The 24,090-nt window shown below is 37.8% G+C and overlaps 2 protein-coding genes across 7 annotated transcripts in view; both read right to left on the reverse strand.

Annotated features, from left to right (window-relative positions):
* col12a1b (collagen, type XII, alpha 1b) overlaps positions 1–12,023 on the reverse strand; it is an 83,229-nt gene extending 71,206 nt beyond the window's left edge. For 3 of the 6 annotated variants that reach the window (XM_072686961.1, XM_072686958.1, XM_072686963.1), the window contains exons 1-8: positions 6,440–6,689; positions 5,896–6,039; positions 5,677–5,733; positions 4,200–4,463; positions 2,665–2,829; positions 1,880–2,053; positions 1,203–1,493; positions 405–1,007 (exon numbers count right to left, since the gene is read on the reverse strand). In XM_072686961.1, coding sequence (XP_072543062.1) covers positions 405–1,007; positions 1,203–1,493; positions 1,880–2,053; positions 2,665–2,829; positions 4,200–4,463; positions 5,677–5,733; positions 5,896–6,039; positions 6,440–6,503 — 1,762 coding nt within the window. In that variant the 5' untranslated portion in view covers positions 6,504–6,689. Of the gene's footprint in view, positions 1–404; positions 1,008–1,202; positions 1,494–1,879; positions 2,054–2,664; positions 2,830–4,199; positions 4,464–5,676; positions 5,734–5,895; positions 6,040–6,439; positions 6,690–10,402; positions 10,514–11,827 lie in introns of those variants that run through there. The other 3 variants (XM_072686998.1, XM_072686989.1, XM_072686982.1) reach the window with 3 other exon arrangements.
* Positions 12,024–16,031: 4,008 nt separating this feature from the next.
* Positions 16,032–21,371, reverse strand: cox7a2b (cytochrome c oxidase subunit 7A2b). The gene is made up of 4 exons (XM_072656603.1): positions 21,322–21,371; positions 20,398–20,487; positions 16,340–16,424; positions 16,032–16,242 (listed from the first exon to the last, which is right to left on the reverse strand). The coding sequence occupies exons 1-4, from the start codon at positions 21,337–21,339 to the stop codon at positions 16,184–16,186; spliced, it is 252 nt and encodes an 83-aa protein (XP_072512704.1). The 5' UTR covers positions 21,340–21,371; the 3' UTR covers positions 16,032–16,183.
* Positions 21,372–24,090: the final 2,719 nt, after the last annotated feature.

Raw genomic sequence — 24,090 nt, forward strand, 5'->3', positions numbered from 1 at the left:
CTTAGCCAAAACATTTATTAGTTGCACAATACCCTGGCATGGAGGAATATGTACTGACTCTTATAATGCAGGATGACTAAGATATGGCAAATACACTGCAATTTGCATGAACCATATTTTTTCATTCTTTACATGTGTGTCAGAAAGCACAAAAATATTTTTATTGCCCAGAATTCCCATTTTGTGGCATCCCTATTTTTAAAGGTGGCATATTATACCCTTTACACTTGTTCCCTAGGATCGAGATCAGATGCCATGTTTTCTGACCTGTGTTTTTCAAATAAGAAATTTTTTAAGTTTCTAGAGAGAAATATTTCTTTAGATGTTGACTTTCTGGTAGTGCAAAGAATTTGACTTCCCAAATTAAAAATTAAAACATTACAAGAAAATGAAACACAACTCACTTCTCTTGTTAATGTTTATGAGCTCCTGCTCAATGCGCAGACATATAGATTGGGTTAGTTCTTTGGAAATCCTTTGGAAGGCATCGAAGTCCTCAACAGTGTAGACATGGGTTTCTGCAGGATGGTTTGCAATGGCCACCAGTTCTGACCTCACAGCATCCTTTACTCCAACCGCAAATATTTCCACATCACTGTTTCTCAGCTTGGTGGCTGGATCTTTGAAAGCATCTGAAGATTTTCCATCAGTGATGAGGATCATCACTCGAGGAACATTAGCACGAGCTCCTCGGTTTGCAACAAAGATTTTCTCTCTCACATAGGTCATGGCTTTACCAGTATTGGTGGAACCACCTCTGTATGGAAAGGTCCTCACTGCTTTAACAACTGTGCCATGATCATGGTGCGTGTTCAGGTAAAACTCAGTGTGTGGGTCCCTGCTATACTGCACCAGGCTGATCTGAACCTTGTTTGCGGCAATGTCGAAAGAGTTGACCAGAACTTCCAGGAACTCTCTCACTTTTGCAAAATTGGCCAGGCCTATACTGTATGAACCGTCAACAAGAAGAACAACATCAGCCTGGACATCTACTCCAAGAGAACATTCTAAAAAGATAAACAAGAACAAATCACTTGGTTAGAAGCTTGATGACATTTTAAGTGCTTTTGCAGAATCATCTCCTAGTTAATTGAGAACAGTAACAAGAAAATCAAACATTACTCATACTTTGGATAGACAGTGTAACTTTCAGGAGTACTTGTGTTGCAGAGGCTAACTACATTATCTCATTCAGTACTCACCTAATGAGACTTTGACAGGCTGTGTCTTTTGCATAGCTGTGGCTGGCTCACTGGGAGTCAGGCCCCTCAGGGCAAACAGGTTGATTTCATATTCAGTCTCTGGGGTCAAACCTCTCACATTTACAGAGGTTTGAGTGGGTCCAACATAAAGGTCCTGCCGTGTGCTTCCCGCCAGCATGGGAACCAGTTGTAGCTTATAACCTGTCACTTCACCCAGAGAAGCATCCCACGTCACCCGCATAGATTTAGAGGCCACCTCTGTCACCTGCAGGTTTGAGGCTGGTTCCACCACTGAACCAGCATGAAAAGAATAAAAATTTATATATTTCAATAATTCATTGAAAATAAATAATCTTAATGCATTTGTACATGTAACATTCCAAGCACAAAAAGCTTAGATGGTGTTTAACAGGCAAGAGTTGATTCACTGACATGTACAATATAGACCAAAGTAATGTGTTACATTAAGAGTAAAGAATTAGGAACTGCCTGTGAATTTTTCCAAAATTACAGTACTGCATAACAAATAAAAAAAATTAAGTGGTTACAGTACAGTTACAATACAGTACAAGTACAGTTAATTATATATATATATATATATATATATATATATATATATATATATATATATATATATATATTATATATATATATATAATATATATATATTATATTACCTTCTTCGCCACTGGCAAGTGAGCTTAACTGGTCCTCTACTCCAGCACAGACTTGTGTGGTGAGGGATTTCTGCACGTTCTTAATTAGATCAAAGTTGGGCACTGTGTAGACATGTGTGCTGTATGGCATGGAAGCTATTTCCTTTAACTCTTCCTCATCCGCCTCTTTGATCCCTGATTGGCAAAGGGAAAAAACATGTTAAATGTTTGCCGTATGGTGCAACGTAAACATGAGGGAAAAAAACAAGGAGCTGTCTTAATTTTGATCTCTTGCCAAATGCAGGAAATTTACTCATTTATGAGTTTAAAAGTCAACACCTTTAAATCCCAAACATTTCTTGTAAAGTCAGTGGCAGCACATGAAAAACATTAAAAACAACTAATGCCCATTCTTTCAGGTTTTGCGGCTGCGAAGAATGCTTCGAAGCAGTTGTACTCTATAAACATGAGAAACGAAGCACACACTTATCATTTCCTACTTTTTACAGCAAATCCAGCTGGATTCACAGTGTGCCATTCAGCATTTTTGAAATAAAGATCTGAAGGTCAGGTCAGTGGAAAACATTTGAAGGGAGCTATTTTTCCTGCATAGGAAACTATGATAGTACTGAGGATAACATCTGCAAAAACCATTTGATTAGTCTTTGACTGAGGTTTTTCACGATTCCCTGCAGGAGACGCGAAGTGTGAGTACTGAAGAGAATAGAATTCCCTAATGCTTTGAAATATTATACAATAAAAACAAATGAGGTGAACTTTTAGATGGAGTTTCTTCTCTCACATACCCAGGGTGAATATTTCAACCCCACTATTCCTCAGTTTCCTTGCGTAGTTCTCAACTGGGTCCGCTGATTTTCCAACTGTGATCACCACAACAACCCTGGGGTATCCTTTCCTGGCGCCTGCCGTCTCAGTGAAAATATTTTTGTGCAGATAGTCCAGGGCATCACCTACACAATTGTGAGCAAATAAATTTTATACTTTACAATACAAATATATATCTCAACAGGCATTTCTACTGCATTTCATACATGTGACTGAAATAGAAATCAGTTGAATAATAATAATAATAATAATAATAAGAGATTATTTAACATGATAATTAACATGATTTGTTTTTTCATATCTTATGTGTGTTGTTTTTTAGTTTACAAAGGAAGATGCTAGTATAACAAACACTGAATTTACACTGTTACCTATCAACAGTTACATCAACAATTAAAAAGATTAAAACGCAATGGACAGGCCTTATTTCAACATTGAAGCTGACACTGGAACTACATTTCATTTTATTATTCATATAATCTCTCTGTAGTATTATTCAGCTTTCAATCTGGACTAGAATGCATGGGATAACACCACATACTGTGCATAAGTGGTACCAGTTAAAATGGTTTTCCCACAACTTTGCAACAAGAATTTTATTTTTGTGTTTATAGACTAAAGTAATTGCTACCTTGTTTTTCTGATGTTGGAATATTTTGCACAGCAAGAAAATGTGCTTCTTAAGATAATCCAATATGGTTTCTATTGATTTCTTTGATTGTTCTTTGATTGCCACATGTAACTTGTAAGATCAGACTGTAGTCGCATTTGCTTAGGAATCTACACTGAAGAATCTACATGTTGTCATAGTAACAAAGTGCATGTGTGTATATTGATTAGGATAGGACCATGTACTGAACAATGAAACAAAAAAACACATCAAATCCAAACTGGTGAAAGGGAACGGAAGTCACATACAATGGTGACTTGAAATGACTGGAAAAGGGCGCATTTCTGTTCAAGTGTTTTTGCTGTTTGGACTGCGAAAATGTCTTCACTGTTCAAAAAAGATGAACCATCAAATGGGATATGAACTGCAATATCACTGAAGAGAGGGGAGTGGAGTTTGGCTTTTACTGTTCAGCGTTTGGCTGGGAATCTCCATCAGAAACCATGAGCTCAAATCAGACTGACAGCACTGATGACTCAGGATTACACAATGCAGTCTGTCTGATGGTTCAGACAAAACTCACACTGTGTGTGTGCCTGTGTGTTTTCATGTGTGTGTGTGTGTAGTTGTAAAGAAAGTAAATGTATAGCTGATTTAACAATATCTGGTGAAGTATTCAGTCATTTCACATTAGTGTTTCATGAATTAAATGGAATATTCTTCCATCTTTAGGAAATGTCATCATCAGGTCTGACAGAATAATTGGCTCTTCAGGCTCAAGGGCCCAGAAGATATTCACAAAGGCAATTTAGATCAAATGTCATGCATGGCTATGCATAAGTGAGTAAGTAAATGTGTGTGTGTGCATGTGTGTAAGTGAAATACCTGTCATGGTGTTTCCTCCCTTGTAAGGCAGACTGTTGATGGCTCGAAGAAGCTCTGTCCGTCTGAGATACTGACTGAGGGTGAATTCTGTGCGGGTGTCTGAGCTGTACTGAACCACACCCACTCTGCTTTTATCTTCCCCAATATCAAAAGCTCCTGCCACAGCTGAGATGAAGCTACGGATGTGCTTGAAATTCTCTCGTCCCACACTCCAAGAGCCGTCTATCAAGAAGACTAGGTCAGCCATCGCGCTGGTAGAGCATTCTGGGAAAAAACAGCAGTCATAGTGTCATGGACATCTAGTGTTAGCTTGCATTAGTTGGTTTGCATTAATTGCATTGTACTGTACTTCTTTGTGATGGGAACGTTACTATTATCTCTTAACCTTATGTTTCAAAATTGATCGTGTTTGTTAGGTAACTAGAACTCATTACAGCATCAGTGCATTATAGTTATGAGTAACCACTATATGCAAAACACCCTATCAAAATAAGATAATAATAATAATATTGACCTGACAATAATGTTGGATTTTGTTGTGTATTTAAATATGACACTTTTGCTATGAGTAAGGCAGACCAATTACTTTCATTCTACTGGATGCTTCCTCTTGGAGAAATGAGTGCACCATATTTTAAACCACACCGCCCTTAGGTGACAAGGTGCAATAAAAAATGTTGCTCTTGTGCAATTACCCCCACTTTATTAAAGAAGTAATTATTGCTGTAACACTAGAGTTCACTCCCCACTAACCCAAACAATATCACTCACAATGTGAATGGGAAAATTCCTCAGTATTTAATTACTGTGTCTACACATGTTGTTAGAATACACAAAGTTGCCTAGTGGAATTTCCTTTTATTTATCCTAATTAATTAAAGTCAAATAGGCTTTAATAGACTTAAGACTGATACTGTATGACAGTAAATCTGGTATCGGCATTGTTGTCCATTTTTATAGATAAAAAGATAGATAGGTATTTCATAGTTTCAAACCACATAAGCAAGTGTATCTGAAATGATGTAATAGCTCAATAGACATGCACTTGCAATGGTAAATGGTAAAACTGGACTTGACATGACACTGGGAGTGGTTAAGGAAACCCTTCTACTTTGCTAGAGAACTGAGAAGTGAAAAAATCATTAAGAAGGAGAGCACTGTGTTCTCATAAAGTGTAATGCTTTCCACTTCTCTAAGTGTTTTTAGCAGCTTATCTTTAGTCAGGCCTGGAAAGAGAGGCCCACTGACTCAGACGCTGAGTGAGTCACCTTATTATGCCAGACTAAAAAGCTTAAAGTTATCAGCATTCATAAAGTACAATTAAGCACAATGGGGCATTTCTAATAGCCACAGATGAAGGGAAATAGCCTAGAGGTTCAACAAGGAAATGATTAAGGGGTGGGGGAAGTAAGGAGGAGTGTGAAATGAAGAAAAAAGAAGAAGAAGAAGAGGAAGAATAATATGTAAATGTACTTACTAACTGCATCTGAAACCTGTGGTCTCCTGGAACCTCCTTCAGATCCACTTGACTGGACTAAGAACAAAAAAAGAATAAATCAGTAATTTGCTACAGGAAAAAAGAAAACACTACACAACAGAATACAAATAATAAATATTTAATTGACAGTCGATTGTCACATAAAAAATACTAATTCAGATCAACAAACACAACACAGATAATCAGCACATTACTTACTAGTAATCTGGCCAGAAATGGGTAAACTCTCTTCTGATCCAGAATATGAAGATATCGTTACTACATAATCCACATCAGGGGTTAAGTCTTTGATGGATGTCTTTGTTGCAGTGGCAGGGAGTGAAAACTCTTTCACAGGTCCATCTATGGTGAGAGCAAACAGAAAAAGAACAACTAAGATCATAAAATGTTTTAATTGGGAGTTACACAGACTCATTTATATTCTTTTTTTTTGCACACATTTGCATAACTTTGCATTTGTTCATGAAATATCTGGATTTAATCGAAAGTCATATAACCATATAAATCAATGTCAGGTTTTTGTTATATTTATGCCCTTTACATTTCATTAATGTATTAAGGTAGTAATTTCATTAATAATATATGTATTACATATATATAAAAATATATATAAATGTAATACATATATCATATGTAAAGGATACTGAAATGGATCCAGCTGTTAGAGCTGAGGGGCTCAACGCAACTAATGCTCTAAAACTTGACCATAACCCAAAGTGAATGCTCAGAAATGATCACCCACCTGTATTCGACACTACTTGAATTCTGAAACCCTCTATCCTTGTCATGGGCAGCCTCCATGTCATCTGTACTGTGTTTTCATTTAAAATTTTAAATTTTAAATCTGATGGAGGGGTTACTGCAAAAAGAGGAGAAAATTTTGGTCAATGTTGAGACCAATTTTTAAAATAAAAGGTATTTCTAAAAAGACGTAAATAAGGTCCCCAACAATCAACACTTCATTTTCGAAGTTGGCATGTTCATTGTTGGGAGAAGAGCCACAGCAAGAAAAAAATAAAATAAAATAAGAAATAACGCCATTTTGGATCAAAATGACATCTGTTTGAGCTGTCTGACCACAGAATGGGCCCCAGACTTACTCAAGCAAAGACACAGACCAAAACGAGTGATCCACAAAGACCTGAAGAGTGCCAAGTTTTTCACAGTTTGCATGCAGTCACAGCAGCCAGTCCAACACAGCTGAACTTACTGTGGTGAACTGCTGTATGACTGTTTCCAATGAAACATATTCAGATATTGATTGTACAATGGAAGAGTGTCATTAGGAAACAACATGTCAGTTCATATTGCACAAAGTGTTGATAGAATGACAATCCATTGCAAACCTCATAAAAGAATACACAACGTCGGTGGTGACACTTGTGTAAATTCTTTTTCAGAGTTAAAGTAAACGACACAACTTAAAGTTAACACAGGGTACAACATTAAAATATAAGAAGAAAAACAAACAGAAACAAACAAAAAGGATCCAGGTGGAACGGGTTGTTGGTCACATTGGGCAGACTATGGTAGAGTCTGTCCAATGCACATGTACATGAAAAGTTGTTTGCAACAACTTGTGGGTTCCATGTACAAGACGAACTACATGAAGAACATATTTTGAAATATTTTAAAATGATATTCTTGGTGTGTAGGATGATGTTGTTGTACTCTGTAAGGTATAATTGGTAGCATAATTGTGTGTTTGCTTGTATGTGCACATATGTGTCAAGAATATCACAATAAAATATTTTGTGAAGCCATGGCTCCAGCCAAATAGTGGCAAGAGCCAAAGCTTGACCAGGGCAGGGTCATTTTAAAAACAAAATCCACCAACCTGGTTGACCAACTGAACTTTGATGCTGGCTTCCATTTTGTGATTCCAATTGGGCCCCAAATTCCCAACCCCTAGATTTCGACTCTCACAGACGCTGACTCATTACAGGCCATTCATCTGCCTGAAGGCAGTTGATTTCAAAATAATAAACATTTAAGCTATTTTTGAAGGTCTGTACCTAATCATTTGCATGATATAATGATATGGGATTTAGCATGTTACCAGTCAATTTACACAAAAGCACATAGCAAATTTGTAAATACTTCAATATACAGCGCCACTAAAGAAATAGTTTGAACAAACATGTTTATATGGCAGACAATGAGTGACAACTAGTAGATGACAATTTGCATCCATTTCCATACAATGTATCATTGGCTATCACTTCCAGACATTGTTAGCAACATTAGCTATTGTTTTACTGAACAATTCCTTTGACCTGACATACAATATCAGCTAAACTGTGCCCATCTTGCATATTCTGTCAAAGTTATGTAATCTGGCACATATAAAAAAGGCAATTTCTGTGTAAAAAAAAAACTATACATGCACGATTCAAATGACCAATGAAATACACAAAGACATTTATTCATATTAGGGCTGCAGCTAACAACTATTTTCATAATCATTAGCTGGTTTAAACTATTTTACCTCTGACAATAAAACAAAGACAAATTAAATTGTTTGTGTGAAACGGTTGCAGTGGTCAGCAACTGTGTCCGACATGCAGAAATACACAAGAAATAGCTACAACTTTTTAAGTAATATCCATCTAATCCTGAAGAGCTTTAGAAAGCTTTGTGTTTCGTGACCTAAAATATAGTTTTAATGTGGTCGGGAGGTTAAAGTCTGAGAAAAAACGAGACACTAACATTTAGCCGCACAGTTCATTTTGTCCGAAATGCAGTTCATCTCTTCGACCAATGATGTTTATTGTGTTTACTAAACTAAATCAGATCTGTAAAGCAGAACACCATTTGTCATTTGTCAACATGTCATTTTTAACTTTTTCGCAGTCACTCACTGTGCTATGGTTTCCTTGTGGTTATGCTCTGGAAGTTCTCTATACACACATTCATGGACATTCATGTTGCCGCACCAAACATTTTACAGGAAAACTTTTACATTTTCACTCTTTCAGTCATGTGATGTAATTTTTCAATAACATTATAATTATCAACAGTGTTATTTAGCTCTTATCCATATATTTAAATAACCACGCACATTCCTATTAAATATGACCTTGAATGTAATGAGAACTGAACAGAAATTATTTTTAAGACGTCAACACTGAGGCATTTCTCTTGCTTGTATTTCAATATGACTATTCAAAGACTCTTCTAGAGGTCATGACTTCTGAGAGGGCTTTCTCTTTCTATTCTTCACCATCCCCAAAAGTAATATGTCTTAGGTAATCTTATTAACAAATGTAAATCCCATCAACACGTTGACGTCAAAAGTTACTGTTTATTAGCAAAATGCTTGTTTCTTTCATAGAGAAATGCCACAGATGCTGATAGTGCCCTTTTTTTGTGGAAAAGACATGATTTGTGAAACCCATATTTTCTCTGTCTGTTCTCTAAGAAAGAAGAAAGATGAATGGGAAAGTTGGCCCCCGGACTGCTCTTAAAAAGATAAAAGCAGTAAATGTTCCAATCCCTTTTTTCAGCAATGCCATACTTCTACACTCAACTTTGAGAAAGTCCAGCTTTAATTTTTTCCTCTTCCTTTTTTAAACAGCTGGAATAAGTATTCTACCACATGACATATTATGATTACTTGGTCTGGATAGCAGAGCAAAAGCCTTCTCTAAGAATTATATCTTTATTTGATTGCTGGTCATGGAACTGGACACAGAGATAAATTATTTTAATAATCTATCAATACTTTTATTTTTTTCGTATGACTTTTCGTTAATTTATAATAAATATATTTCTTTACAAAAGTCAGATTCAATATTAAAACCTCCACCTAGTGGATACTATGATGTATTACGCATGAAACCCCAAATGCTGGACACATATCAAACACCACAGCTGGCTTCACAGTGGTACTACATGTCAGATTACCCTTCTGCCTGAGGTTTTAGTGTGTTGTTTTCCTGTTACTGTTCTGATCTTCCCTAAATATGTTTAAGTTTTTAGATAGTTCACTCTGAAGCATCAAGAGAATGTGATTCATGCTAAATACAACCTAAATGCAATTACCCATATATTTATAAATAAATATGCAACACATGAATGACAATGAAATACAAAAAAACAAAAAATTCAACAATACACATTGGGTTATTACAATTTAGATAGAACAAAAAAAAAAAAATTATATAAAAATAATTTTGTATTATATAAACTAATATTTATTCTCAGAAAGGTAGACATATTATCACAGTGAAAAGATGAGGGTGAGAGAGAGAGAGAGAGAGAGAGAGAAATAGAGAGACCCTAAGAGAAAACAGAAACAGCAGGAATGAAAGAGAGAGAGAGAGCGAGAGGGAGAGAGCTGCAAGTGAGTTGAGAGAGAATGGAAAAAAAACTGAGTAACAGAGACAGAGAGTCTGAAACAGTAGTAGGAATAAGCAGGAGAGAAAGACAAAGAGAGTCAGAAAGAGTGTCAGAAGAGAGAGAGAGAGAGAGAGAGAGAGAGAGAGAGAGAGAGAGAGAGAGAGAGAACTGCAGGTTAGAAACAGGACGGAAAAACTGAGAAACAGAGACACAGAGAAGGAGAGGATACAGAATGAAAGGGAAAAGGTTTGAAAGAACTAAAGAAAAAGAGACTGAGAAAAGAATGAGTGAGAAAATGTTTAGAGAGAAAGAGAGACAGTAAGAGAGAATGAAAGAGAGATTGAGAGAGATTGGTTTGCTTTACCTTGAGCTTGAACTTTGAGACATGATAGCAGTGTCAGTGTGATGAAGGCAGACACCACACTCGCCCTCATCTTCATCATCACCATCTGTGCCTCAGCAGCGCATGAATGATCTATAACATAAACACACCATTACACACAGTTGCACTCAATACTGGGAGTTTTCAAGTCCAGTCCTGAAGACCGCCTGCCCTGCCCAGTTTCAACTATTCCCTGTCCCAGCACGCCTGATCCAGCTCGTCAGCTAGTTATCAAGCTCTTCATGAGCTGGATCAGGTGTGCTGGGGGATGAGAGTACCTGAAAGTGTAGAGGGGGCGGTAGGTCCCCAGATCTGAGCTTGAAAAACAACAGTGCTACACATTAAGTTTTACATTTCAAAACTAAGCAGCAGGGATGAGCAGACAGTCATTCCTGATCTCTCACTCCATCTCCCCACTCCATGTTTTTCACTGTCTTTTTTCTCTCATACACGTCCACATGCTCTGTCTCCCCTTTTTTCTACAAGGTTTCCTCTCTTTAAATGTTATTTCTTTCCTTCTGTATCTTTCTCTCCTTTAAATGATCTCTTTGTCTCTGTCTCACATATTAGCTCTCTCTCGCTCTCTTTCTCTCTCTAACTCACTCACTCCACTTTATTAACTAAGGAGTTTTCAGTCCAATCCTTGTGTACCCTCATCCAGTCCACCTTCCTCCAATTCCAGTTTCTAACACACCTGAGGCTGGAAATCCACATCTATAGCCCTTTGATACTATGTTTGGAGCTGGAAGAGTGTAACATTGTGGTCAGTATAAGGATCCATGAAGACTGAAATAAAACGGGAAAAAATGGAAGATGCAGAGAAACAAACCTCTACTAAAAACTTTCCATTTCAAAAATTCCATTTCACAGGGGGAAAAAAAAGGTTCCCACTGCGGCATATAAAGGAAAATTCCACTCTTCTATTTCCCTGAACCAGGTAAGTGTGAACTTCAGTCAACTCTTACGGGAAGCCAACAAGTGAAAACAAAAAACGCACAATAAAAAGGTTTATATTGCTCTCATTTCAGCTTCAAAAGCTACCTGACTGTTCCCTTTCAGTGATCAGTTCTATTCCAGTGGCAAAGTTCACAAACAAAAAAGCTTACAAATGAGTCTGATATAAGTAGTCCAAGTCATATAAGCAAAACAGCATTTATAAGATATTAGCCATTAATCATAATAAATGTAATATATGGCAATGTAATAACATACATTGTACAAAATGACAGAAATAACAGAAAAATAATTAAGCACTAATATAAAAAAACATTTGTCCCTGTCATATCAGCTTATATAGCAAGCCTTTCAAGAGACGTTACCTAAAACGCCTTTACTCCAATCCAGACATTCAATATGTTTTAAATATTCAAAAGCTTCAAAAGGTGATACTATTATTTCAACACTCACCTAAATCCCAGAGAGAGGGTTCCAAACAAGGAATAACCACTAATACATAACAAATTTTCACAAAATCAAGATGATGCTGACCTGATGTAACAGTCACTGTCTGTCTCACTATAATGTTACTGTGAGAAGGCACAGGTTTCTGCTGAGATGCCCCTGCTTCAGCGTGATGATTTCTGGAGGAGGAGCAGGGGGGTTCGTCCCAGGACGTCCCAGATAGGAAGCCTGTTTCCAAATGGGCAGAATCTCTCCACAATCTGCTACTTAATAGGGGGCTGTGCCCCAACTCCTGTTTCACTAGTGTGAGCTCTTACGACATCCAGTGGTTTGTGGAGAGCTGCCATGGATTGATAGACTTTGTAACAGCCTGGAGTATGGAAGGGGTGGGGGGTGGGGGGATACACTTCTGGAAACTTTAGCTGCATTCCTTTGGAGTGATGGTCATCTGTGTGTGTGCGTTCGTCCCATGCAGGTCATCTGGAGGAATGAAAGTTGGAGTTATTCTAGAATGCAGACACCCTGACTGCACACACACACACACACACACACACACACACACACACACACACACATACAAACACAAACACCACTGGAAACCTGTAAACATCATCGTCACACAGGGTTATGAAAGAGCAATTTCTGGAAGAAGGTCATCACAGAGAGAAAATTCTGTAAGCAGGTTTTGAGGGGTGGAGGTAAACATAATGAACACCCATAGTAGTAACTAAGGATATAATATTAATAATTAGATTTAGACACATAAAAACCTGCTTGTATGCCAGATGCCAGTGTTCTGTTCTGTTAAGTTAAGTTAAGAGAACATTAAGCCTTTCTCTATATATATCAATCAAAAAGAGTGTATCGCGGTAAAAGGAGGGCTCAATAATCAAATACACCACTCGAGTTTAAAGATCACATCTGCATTGTCTGGTTGGTTTCGACTTATGTGTGGACATGTGGCGCCCTCTAGTGCCTACACAGAGAAGTACAGAAAGTTGTAAATAAAGTCTTGAAGTGCGTTATTTGGACACCTGCTCATTCATCTCTTTGGAAATCAAGGGTTTTACCGAGTTTATCATGCTTTTGTTGGAGTAGCTGTCCCTACAGGGAAAGCTTTTATTAGATTGATGTGAGGATTTGATTGCATTCAGAGACTAAGAGTGTTAGTAAAGGCAGGAAGTTGGATGATCACCTCCTACCTCATCCGCAACTCCCCAACTCATCCCAAAAGTATAAAATAATGAAGCTCCATCATTCCAGAGACCACAGCTCCACTGCTCCACAGCTCAATGATGCGGGGCTTTACACCTCTCCAGCCCACACCTGATATGTTGATCGGCTCCAGAGAGTCCTATTCTATTGGCAGTGCTTCTCTACAGGGACTAGACAAGCTGTGTGTGCGTGCGCGCATTTGCACATGTGTGTCAGCGATGGGTGCATCTTAAAGTAGCTGAATACGTTCATTAAAAGTGCTGTCCACACACTTTTGGACATTTAGGTTAGTGTATTCTGCTACATACTAGCAACAACAAATGATATGACACAAGTGAAAAAGAGACAGTGAATTGGACCAAAATTAGCTGCAGCTAGCTAGCTCTAGAAATGAACCCCTTTACACAGACACCTGACAGTGTTTATGGAAACACAGAACTATGAGGTTTACAATTAATATTTCACAAACCGACGTACACATATAACTAGCTAGCACAATGACACATTGAATCTTAAGAAATAGTAAATAAAGCCTAACAAACGTTAATACCGCGTCAAACGTTAGTAGCTATGTTAGCTGGCGCTAGTTAGTTAGCTACCTAGCTACCTCCTCATCCTGCGTTTCTTAGGAGATTAGCTACGGGCGTTCTGCCTCACCTGCAATAATAGCTAGCTAGCTTATTTAGCTAGCTAGCTAAATGTTTTCATCAACACACATTTTTACCTAATTAAGTGGGCTGAGTGTGTTGCCATTACGCTGATGTTTCAACATTATAACGTTATTTCGTTTATACGCAACCACATCTGAATTCAGTTTGGTCCGTTTGACCACTGTAGCTAGTAGCTATATTAGCTAGCGCTAACTACAAGAAACGTTAACGCTGCTAACACTAATGTTAACCTAAGTCACAAATTACCTTGAGCTGAAGCTGTTAGTTAATAGTGTAAGTAAATAAGTGTAAATACTAGCTAGCTACCTAAAAAAAACCCTGCTCTACACGCGAACGGCACATTTCCTCGCCTAGCTAAAGCGGCTAAAATACCGGTTAGCTGAACCTTCCGTTAATTTTTGAATTTGAAATGAGATCGAGAGAGCGCTTCAGAAACGAATCGGTTCTTTGAGTCGACTCTTTCAGGAGCTCGCATTGGGGAGTCGATTAGTAAATAAACACTAAATATATACGAAATAAACGTTATGACACTATTACTAAAAAAAATCACCACCCTGCTGGAAGATATACACAACTCATAATAAGAAAAGGTAAAGATTTTACACTACAGTGATATTACATTATGAAAGTAGGGCATTTAGACAGGTAGAAGCATGCAATGGTGATTTTCTCATCTTAAACTATTTACTGAAACAAAAATCAACAACAGTTGTGGTATTACCCCAACAGAAAAAGTAATGGGTCAATAACTTGTCATGTGCCCTTGAGCGTCGATTGCCAACGACGTCTCATGCTGACTTATTGTCTGCTGAGGCACCCCGCTTTTCTTGAAGGGTGGCCCTCAGGTCATTGAGGTTCTGGGGTACAGAGTAATGAGCCTCTACACAGCAACTCAGCTGATGGGATTATGGGATTCAGGTTTGGAGAAAGTGCAGGCCACTCCATTTGAGGTACCCCAGTCTCCAGCGGCTGTTCGTTAATGATACGACCTCAATGAGCTGGAGCGTTGTCGTCCATGAGGATGAATTAGGCGTGTGTAGTTCATGCAGACACAATAACTGGATTAATGAAGTTATTCGAGTAGTATGGGGTTGTCACTGTACTATTCACAAAGCGTAGGGCAGTTCTTTATTGACTAGACACATCTGCCCACACTGTCCCCACACCACCAATGGCTCGTCTGGTGACAACAGTGGGTGATATAAGCGCTCTCCTTGACATCTCCATCATTTCTGCTCAGCGTGAATTGACTTTCATCAGTGACCAGCGCTGAGGCCCACTGGTCCCTCGTCCAGTGTAAATGCTCCCTGGCCCATGCCCTGTGCCTGGTGGGTGGTCAGGTACCCTTGCAGGTCGTCTAGCACGCAGAACACACTGATGTAAACTGTTTCGAATGGTCTGATGTGACCTTTGGGTGCCTCTCACCTCCCATAAATGTGCCTGGAGTTGTGTGGCATTCATCATCCAGTTGAACATGGCACTGTTCACAATGAAGCGGTCAAAGGTGTGGGATGTGGCCAAAGGACATCCACTTCTTCGCCTTTTCGGACTCTTCTAGTCTTGCAACCTGCTCTAAGCTTAGAGTGTCTAACCTTTAACATTTATCCCTTTGCTGCTATGACACTGTGAATAATAATTCCACTGTGGGAATAATAAATAATTATGTTATCTTATATAGATTTAAGCAATGATGTTACTTAAAACAATAAAAGATTTTTCCTCCTTTTAGGAGTTCATGGATAAAAGAGGGGGTCAGGATGAAAATAGGCCTAAATTCAGTTCTATAGCTGCATATTCATTTACATCTATTAAGATCTAAGACCAAGGCTGGTGAAGCATCTGATTGATTTTCTTTATCCAGAAAAGGCTGATAACAAGTCAGTCTAAACATAGCTGTAGTCTTTAAAAGCTTTTCCCCCATTTTGGTTAGGGCAGTTAAGACTATTATTTATGCTACTGACAGCTTCAACAAAATCAAATCAAAGCTGATTCTGCTCTAAATTTGTAAGACATCAAGTGACAAATCTAATAAAATAAAAGAAGAATATTAAGACTCATTATAGAAACATAATGAGTCTTAATATTCTTCTTTTATTTTATTAGATTAGGGCGTACACAGCATTAACAGCTATTGTCACAATAACAGAAACTGCAAATACAATAACAGAAACAGAACTGCAAACATCAACAGATGTGGCATTTTTCAACTAATAATTTATGAGTTTGCATACAAAAAGAAATGCTGGTTGGTCATCACAGAAAAGAAAACTGAAAACTGGTAAATCTTAACATATAGGACAGGAAAGACACTCAGAAAGCAGAACTTTATGGGAGGCAGATTTTATTGTCCACCGCTACTTACATGTAGATTGGTCCCATTATGAAAAGAATAAATACACTCCATAAGAATGCATCCCTATACTCCTTACACAATATACATGGCCATTTAAGCAGAAAGAAATCCAGGAGATTGGAATTAATTCTTCTTTTGTGGAAGTGCTGCCTTTCCCAGCTCATACAGTACAAATAAGGTTCCTATGAGAGAAAAACACAGAAACAGACAGTTTGAATTAAAGTGTTTCTTTCTTCATTCTCCCCAGAAATGCAGATAAGTTGCCATTTTTTCACCTACCCATGACAGTGAGGCCCATGGTTGCTCGATACAGGACAGCATCACCAGCTCCACCCTTCAAGTGAACGGGAGTGCCATTATCTGCCTGTAGAAAGCAAAACAAAAAATTGACGATGAACACCCCAATCAAGACAATGGTAGACACCATCACCATTTATAGGACTTTTGTCAATGGCAAATAAAGTAGCGATAATGATGTGTTTCCTTTTTGCATAGGGCTGGGACCACTTATATATGTGGTGATAACTATAGATAAAGGCAAAGTTGAAAATGTACAATTTTTAAATTTCTTTCTCTCTTATTTTGTATGCATGATCACTGTGTGCACCAATCCAATATCTAAAAATCCAATTCCTTTACACACAAAGTGATTCATGGTGTTTTTGAGGCATGCATTATTTGTCTTTCTTAAGTTTGTTTTGCTGTCATAAGGTATTTTTACACAAAGTCAACTTAAAATGCATTTTTATGCACTTTACACACTGAAACCTCACATCAGATTTAACTATTTAATTAGGGTCCCGGGGAACCTAGACCAGTTTCCCTGGTTTATTTCTTAGATAAATCTACAACTAATATGCACATACAAAGCATGTATTAGTTATAATGTTCCTAAAATAAATAAATTAGTAATATCTCCTGCCATATTTTCCCTTTTCAGTGGTTCTAATCTTGGGCACCACATGCTGCATTAGCAGTACTCTCATCTATATATGACAAGGCTGATGTGGTTTGTTCTGCCCACAGAGCTGTATAAACTCACTTCATGTCACTTCGTTTAGTCGCAGTCACTTTACAAGCATAAGCAAATTACTGAGTCAAAGCTAACTCAACCATTTGCAGGCAAAAGCAAGCAAATTAGCTCAACTGTCACACAGCACTTGCAGATGTGGTGTTGTAGCACACACAAAAGAGCCCAATATAGAGTGCTGACTCCAGGTGATAAGACCTTACAGCTTTGTTACTCCCTCTGTTGAAAACAGAAACGATCCTAGATATTTTCGCCTATGGGACATTACGCACAGTTTGAATTTTTTCCCCCCTCATAACTGTGTCCCAGCCCTACTTCTGACACACATCTAGAAGCGTGCAGTGGTTTGTTATGCAGTGTTCCAATGCTACTGCTACTTGCGCTTCATGTACTAGATTAAAACAGAGCTACCAGACTCACACAAATCAACAGGTCATGCGTAGGTTAGTGTATTAGTGCCTTGTTCAGGCGAGAAATACTTATCTGTCCTGCTATGTGTCACTCATTTTGAGTGTAATAAACCTAAGTATAAAGTGAACACACACAAACATTGTCTTCTAATAAACACTTGACTACATTACTGATTAATTGAATGAGGACAACACACATTTAGAAAAGGCTTCAATTCAGGTGAATCTGCCAAATGAGTAGAGGAAATGACTCGATGTTTTTAAAGAGAACCCTGAATGTTATGAAATCTCTACACATTGTGTGCATGTCTAACACAATTAATACATACTGTATACCCCAACAAAAAACATAAAACAATTAGACTACATTACATTTTGCTTTACACAATCAGTAATTAGTAAAAGACAGAAAAAAAGAAATAAAATAAGAAGACATGAACAGTCAGGATTCCCTTTAATGTTACTGCACTTTTGGTAAGCAGGCTTTGATTGTCCTGCTAATGACCAAGTAGTAAAAACATTTGTGCATTAACTGAGCTCTGAAGGATTTGGTGTGAAATGTCAATTGCAATTTCTGTTGTTAGATTTAAACATACACACTGTACTATAAATACATTTCTATTAAAAAAAACTATTGGCACAGAAATTAGTTTATTTCAGTGTTATGCTTCCTCAAGTATTACTGAAGCTAAAAACTTTTTCTCAAGGTAAAAACATTTTCATTTAGAGCATTAAAATACTAAAATACTTTTTAAAGGCCAGGATAATATTTATTTATTTATTTTAATAAAAAATTACGATTACAGTAAAATGAAAAAACTATGACAATTAATTTGTGCCCTTGTGTGAGGGCCAGTACTGCTCATCTTTCATGCCTGTTTACTTTTTAATTTTAATCTTTTTATTATATCAAATAATATAGGATATTACATTCATAAATACAGGTTTAAATGTACTTGCTTATTTAAGTTAGTATGTAGCTTTACATAGTTGTTTCTCCATAAGTTTAACTGAGTTAGATTGTGATACAGTACTCATACTTTCACTATAGTACAGTTTCTGCTCTATTGAGTTAGATTGTGATACAGTATCCATACTTTCACTATAGTAGTTTCTGCTCTTTTAATTGAGTTAGATTGTGATACAGTACTCATACTTTCACTATAGTACAGTATCTGCTCTTTTAATTGAGTTATATTGTGATACAGTACCCATACGTTCACTATAGTACAGTATCTGCTCTTTTAATTGAGTTATATTGTGATACAGTACCCATACGTTCACTATAGTACAGTTTCTGCTCTTTTAATTGAGTTAGATTGTGATACAGTACTCATACTTTCACTACAGTACAGTTTCTGCTCTTTTAATTGAGTTAGATTGTGATACAGTACTCATACTTTCACTATAGTACAGTATCTGCTCTTTTAATTGAGTTATATTGTGATACAGTACCCATACGTTCACTATAGTACAGTATCTGCTCTTTTAATTGAGTTATATTGTGATACAGTACCCATACGTTCACTATAGTACAGTTTCTGCTCTTTTAATTGAGTTAGATTGTGATACAGTACTCATACTTTCACTACAGTACAGTTTCTGCTCTTTTAATTGAGTTAGATTGTGATACAATACTCATACTTTCACTATAGTACAGTTTCTGCTCTTTTAATTGAGTTAGATTGTGATACAGTACTCATACTTTCACTATAGTACAGTATCTGCTCTTTTAATTGAGTTAGATTGTGATACAGTACTCATACTTTCACTATAGTACAGTTTCTGCTCTTTTAATTGAGTTAGATTGTGACAGTACTCATACTTTCACTATAGTACAGTTTCTGCTCTTTTAATTGAGTTAGATTGTGATACAGTACTCATACTTTCACTATAGTACAGTTTCTGCTCTTTTAATTGAGTTAGATTGTGATACAGTACTCATACTTTCACTATAGTACAGTTTCTGCTCTCTTAATTGAGTTAGATTGTGACACAGTACTCATACTTTAACTATAGTACAGTTTCTGCTCTTTTAATTGAGTTAGATTGTGATACAATACTCATACTTTCATTATAGTAGTTTCTGCTCCTTTAATTGAGTTAGATTGTGATACAGTACTCATACTTTCACTATAGTACAGTTTCTGCTCTTTTAATTGAGTTAGATTGTGATACAGTACTCATACTTTCACTATAGTACAGTTTCTGCTCTTTTAATTGAGTTAGATTGTGATACAGTACTCATACTTTCACTATAGTACAGTTTCTGCTCTTTTAATTGAGTTAGATTGTGATACAGTACTCATACTTTCACTATAGTACAGTTTCTGCTCTCTTAATTGAGTTAGATTGTGATACAGTACTCATACTTTCACTATAGTACAGTTTCTGCTCTCTTAATTGAGTTAGATTGTGATACAGTACTCATACTTTCACTATAGTACAGTTTCTGCTCTCTTAATTGAGTTAGATTGTGATACAGTACTCATACTTTCACTGTAGTACAGTTTCTGCTCTTTTAATTGAGTTAGATTGTGATACAGTACTCATACTTTCACTATAGTACAGTTTCTGCTCTTTTAATTGAGTTAGATTGTGATACAGTACTCATACTTTCACTATAGTACAGTTTCTGCTCTTTTAATTGAGTTAGATTGTGATACAGTACTCATACTTTCACTATAGTACAGTTTCTGATCTTTTAATTTTATTAAATAAGAATCACAGCACACGAGACTTTCAAATTATAAAGAATCTTTCCCACAATTACTGCTCCAAAGGAAACAATGTGGTAAATGTTTAATTCACAATGAGAGAACGTGGTGGTCCTGTGTCATATTTGCATTACGACCTGACTGTGTGCTTTACTGATGAGAAGAAAATACTACAATTACCTGAAACAGTTTCTGCTTCTGCACGACCTTGTTATCCACCTGCCTGCGTGCGGTGGTGGCGAGGGTTCGCCGTGCCACCTGCTGCAGCACCTGCCGGCATACAATTCAAATGTTGACAATCTTTACACCTAACACAACATGACAAAAACGAAGTAATTGAAATGTATGGAGCTGAAGGGTAATTTTTGCATTGCATTAAATGGTTCATATGCAAACAGCCATTAAGCCATTAAGATGGGTGTTGAGGAAGGCTATGTTTTTAGAGAGATTTACTGAGCCAGTTGTTCACAGTGGTAAAGAACTTACTATATAAACAAAATGCTAGTCATGGTGAGCCCTAGTTTCTGTTACCACCACTGTAAAGAAATCTGAGCCTGTACGTTCATATACAGTAAACCCCGCTCAGAACGACCTTGTTGTTCATCAATCTTAACAGAGAGTTAAATTATACAGAAATTCCCCTTTTATTTTGCAAGAAGGGTGTCCTTAAGGACAGTGGCATAACCCCTGAACACAACTAGCACTAGTATCTACTAGCACAGGGACCTTATCATAGCTAGCTAGCTAGAAAAGTCGGTTAGCTAGGCTCTAGCTAGTGCACTGTCGTGTAACTTCTCCTCACAAAACGTTTGGTGGGTAGACTTGGCCTGTCGAGTAACGAGGTCCAGTTCAAAGTGATGTACTAATCTTTTAATGAAGACTGCTGTTTGCTGTTTGTGGGTCCTGGTCCTACGCTATGGTGGGACATTTTGACAGGGTAACACCAGCCTGGCAAAGGCAAACCAGCATAGCAGCTAGCTAGTTAGCACTACCACTCAGAATGAAAACATGACCAGAAAACGGAGCAAATGCTGCCAGCGCAGGCTAAACACTGACTAACGGCTCAATAAAAGACACAGAGTGTGTTAAATGTGTTTATCTCACCATGAGATGAGCCTTCATCCTCCTTCTCTTACGAGCCAAGGGCACTGAAGAGAAACCTGCTGCTGAGTTGGGCTTTAGGAGTGGAGCTGCTGCCCCCGCTGGTCCGGAGAGGAAACTCCCCTCACTGTGTATGTTTCTGAAAACATTAACTTTAAACTCAATTTTTTTGTAAATGCATGTGTTGATCCATTGCACACACGAGCTTAATTCCATTGATAAATTCATCTGAATAAATATAAAATCGAGATGACTTGATCAGTATGGAAGAATATATTCATTTTGCTATGAAAACTGCATTCAGCAGAGGTATTAAAATAGTATTCAACCCTTTAAAGCCCAACCCATCAAATAATTGCCAGAAAAGTTTAATTCTTTAATCTGGAGGGTTTTAAACTGCCTGATGGGTTACTGTCCTGCTCTAGCTCCTCGCATTGGTTCATTCACACCACTCTAGGTACTACATATGGCTGTGCATATGACTATGTTTCTCCAGCATGGACATTCACATTAACACTGAGCATCACTCACTTACTCACATTAGCTCTTTCTCTCCAGTTATTCTTGTTCTTCTGTTAATTCTGTTCTTGTGTGCTATTTGGTGTCGACAGGAGGAAGACGGGTTATCCTTTTAAATCTTGGTTCCTTTCAAGGTTTCTTCCTCTCATTTGTGAGGGAGTTTTCCCTTGCCTCTGTCGCCTGGGCGTTCAAAAGAGGCTAGCACCTGGATCTCTGTAAAGCTGCTATGTGACAACATTCCTTGTGAAAAGTGCTGTAGAAATAAATAAATAAATAAATATGAATTTAGTTTTTTTTTTTTTTTTTTTTTTTTTTTTACCAAATAACACTTTGAATGTATGACTTTCATTATATATCCTATTTGATACATCTGGAATTTATTACTCACATTTGTTTAACAAATAAACATACAGATCACAAAACTGTTTGACTCATACTCTGAGCTGGCTGAAAATGACTTTCAGAGATCTCAAAATCTCAAATATGATACATTTGGCTTTAAAGGGTTAAAGACAGCAGTTAGTAAAACAAGTTCCTCAACTCCTTAGTCAACCCAGTTAGGTTTCGTTTTACATCCACATGAGTCACATATACAGTGGTGCCAAAAAGTATTTAGTTAGCCACTGATTGTGCAGGTTCTTCTACTTAGAAAGATCATCATCATAGTACACTTCAACAACAAATTTTCTCACCCATATACAGTGCATCCGGAAAGTATTCACAGCGCTTCACTTTTTCCACATTTTGTTAGGTTACAGCCTTATTCCAAATTGTATTAAATTAATCTCTTTCCTCAAAATTCTACACAAAATACCCCATTATGACCATGTGAAAAAAGTTTTCTTGAGAGTTCTGAAAATTTATTAAAATTAAAAAACAAAGAAATCATATTTACATAAGTATTCACAGCCTTTGCTTAATACTTTGTAGAACCACCCTTGGCAGCAACTACAGCCTCAAGTCTTTTTGAATATGATGCCACAAGCTTGGCACACCTCTCTTTAGGCAGTTTTGCCCATTCTTCTTTGCAGTACCTCTGAAGCTCCATCAGGTTGGATGGGAGACGTCTGTGCACAGCCATTTTCAGATCTCTCCAGAGATGTTCAATCGGATTCAAGTCTGGGCTCTGGCTGGGCCACTCCAGGACATTCACAGAGTGGTCCTGAAGCCACTCCTTTGAGATCTTGGCTGTGTGCTTCGGATCGTTGTCCTGCTGAAAAATGAACCGTCGCCCCAGTCTGAGGTCAAGAGCGCTATGGAGTAGGTTTTCATCCAGGATGTCTCTGTACATTGCTGCATTCATCCTTCCCTCTATCCTGACTAGTCTGGCAGTTCCTGCTGCTGAAAAACATCCCCATAGCATGATGCTGCCACCACCATGCTTGACTGTAGGGATGGTATTGGCCTCGTGATGAGCAGTGCCTGGTTTCCTCCAAACATGACGCCTGGCATTCACACCAAAGAGTTCAATCTTTGTCTCATCAGACCAGAGAATTTTGTTTCTCATGGTCTGAGAGTCCTTCAGGTGCCTTTTGGCAAATTCCAGACGGGCTGCCTTGTGCCTTTTACTAAGGAGTGGCTTTCGCCTGGCCACTCTGCCATACAGGCCTGATTGGTGGATTGCTGCAGAGATGGTTGTCCTTCTGCAAGGTTCTCCTCTCTCCACGGAGGAACGCTGGAGCTCTGACAGAGTGACCATCGGGTTCTTGGTCACCTCCCTGACCAAGGCCCTTCTCCCCCGATCGCTCAATTTAGATGGCCGGCCAGCTCTAGGAAGAGTCCTGGTGGTTCCAAACTTCTTCCATTTACGGATGATGGAGGCCACTGTGCTCATTGGGACCTTCAAAGCAGCAGAAATTTTTCTGTATCCTTCCCCAGATTTGTGCCTCGAGACTATTTTGTCTCGGAGATCTAAAGACAATTCCTTTGACTTCATGCTTGGTGTTTGCGCTCTGACATGCAGTCAACTGTGGGACCTTATATAGACAGGTGTGTGCCTTTCCAAATCATGTCCAATCAACTGGAATTACCACAGGGGGACTCCATTTAAGCTGTAGAAACATCTCAAGGATGATCAGTGGAAACAGGATGCACCTGAGCTCAATTTTGAGCTTCATGGCGAAGGCTGTGAATACTTACGTAAATGTGATTTCTTAGTTTTTTATTTTTAATAAATTTTCAGAACTCTCAAGAAAACTTTTTTCACATGGTCATAATGGGGTATTTTGTGTAGAATTTTGAGGAAAGAGATTA

Source organism: Salminus brasiliensis, chromosome 1 (genome assembly GCF_030463535.1).
Source record: "Salminus brasiliensis chromosome 1, fSalBra1.hap2, whole genome shotgun sequence".
Lineage (NCBI taxonomy): Eukaryota > Metazoa > Chordata > Actinopteri > Characiformes > Bryconidae > Salminus > Salminus brasiliensis.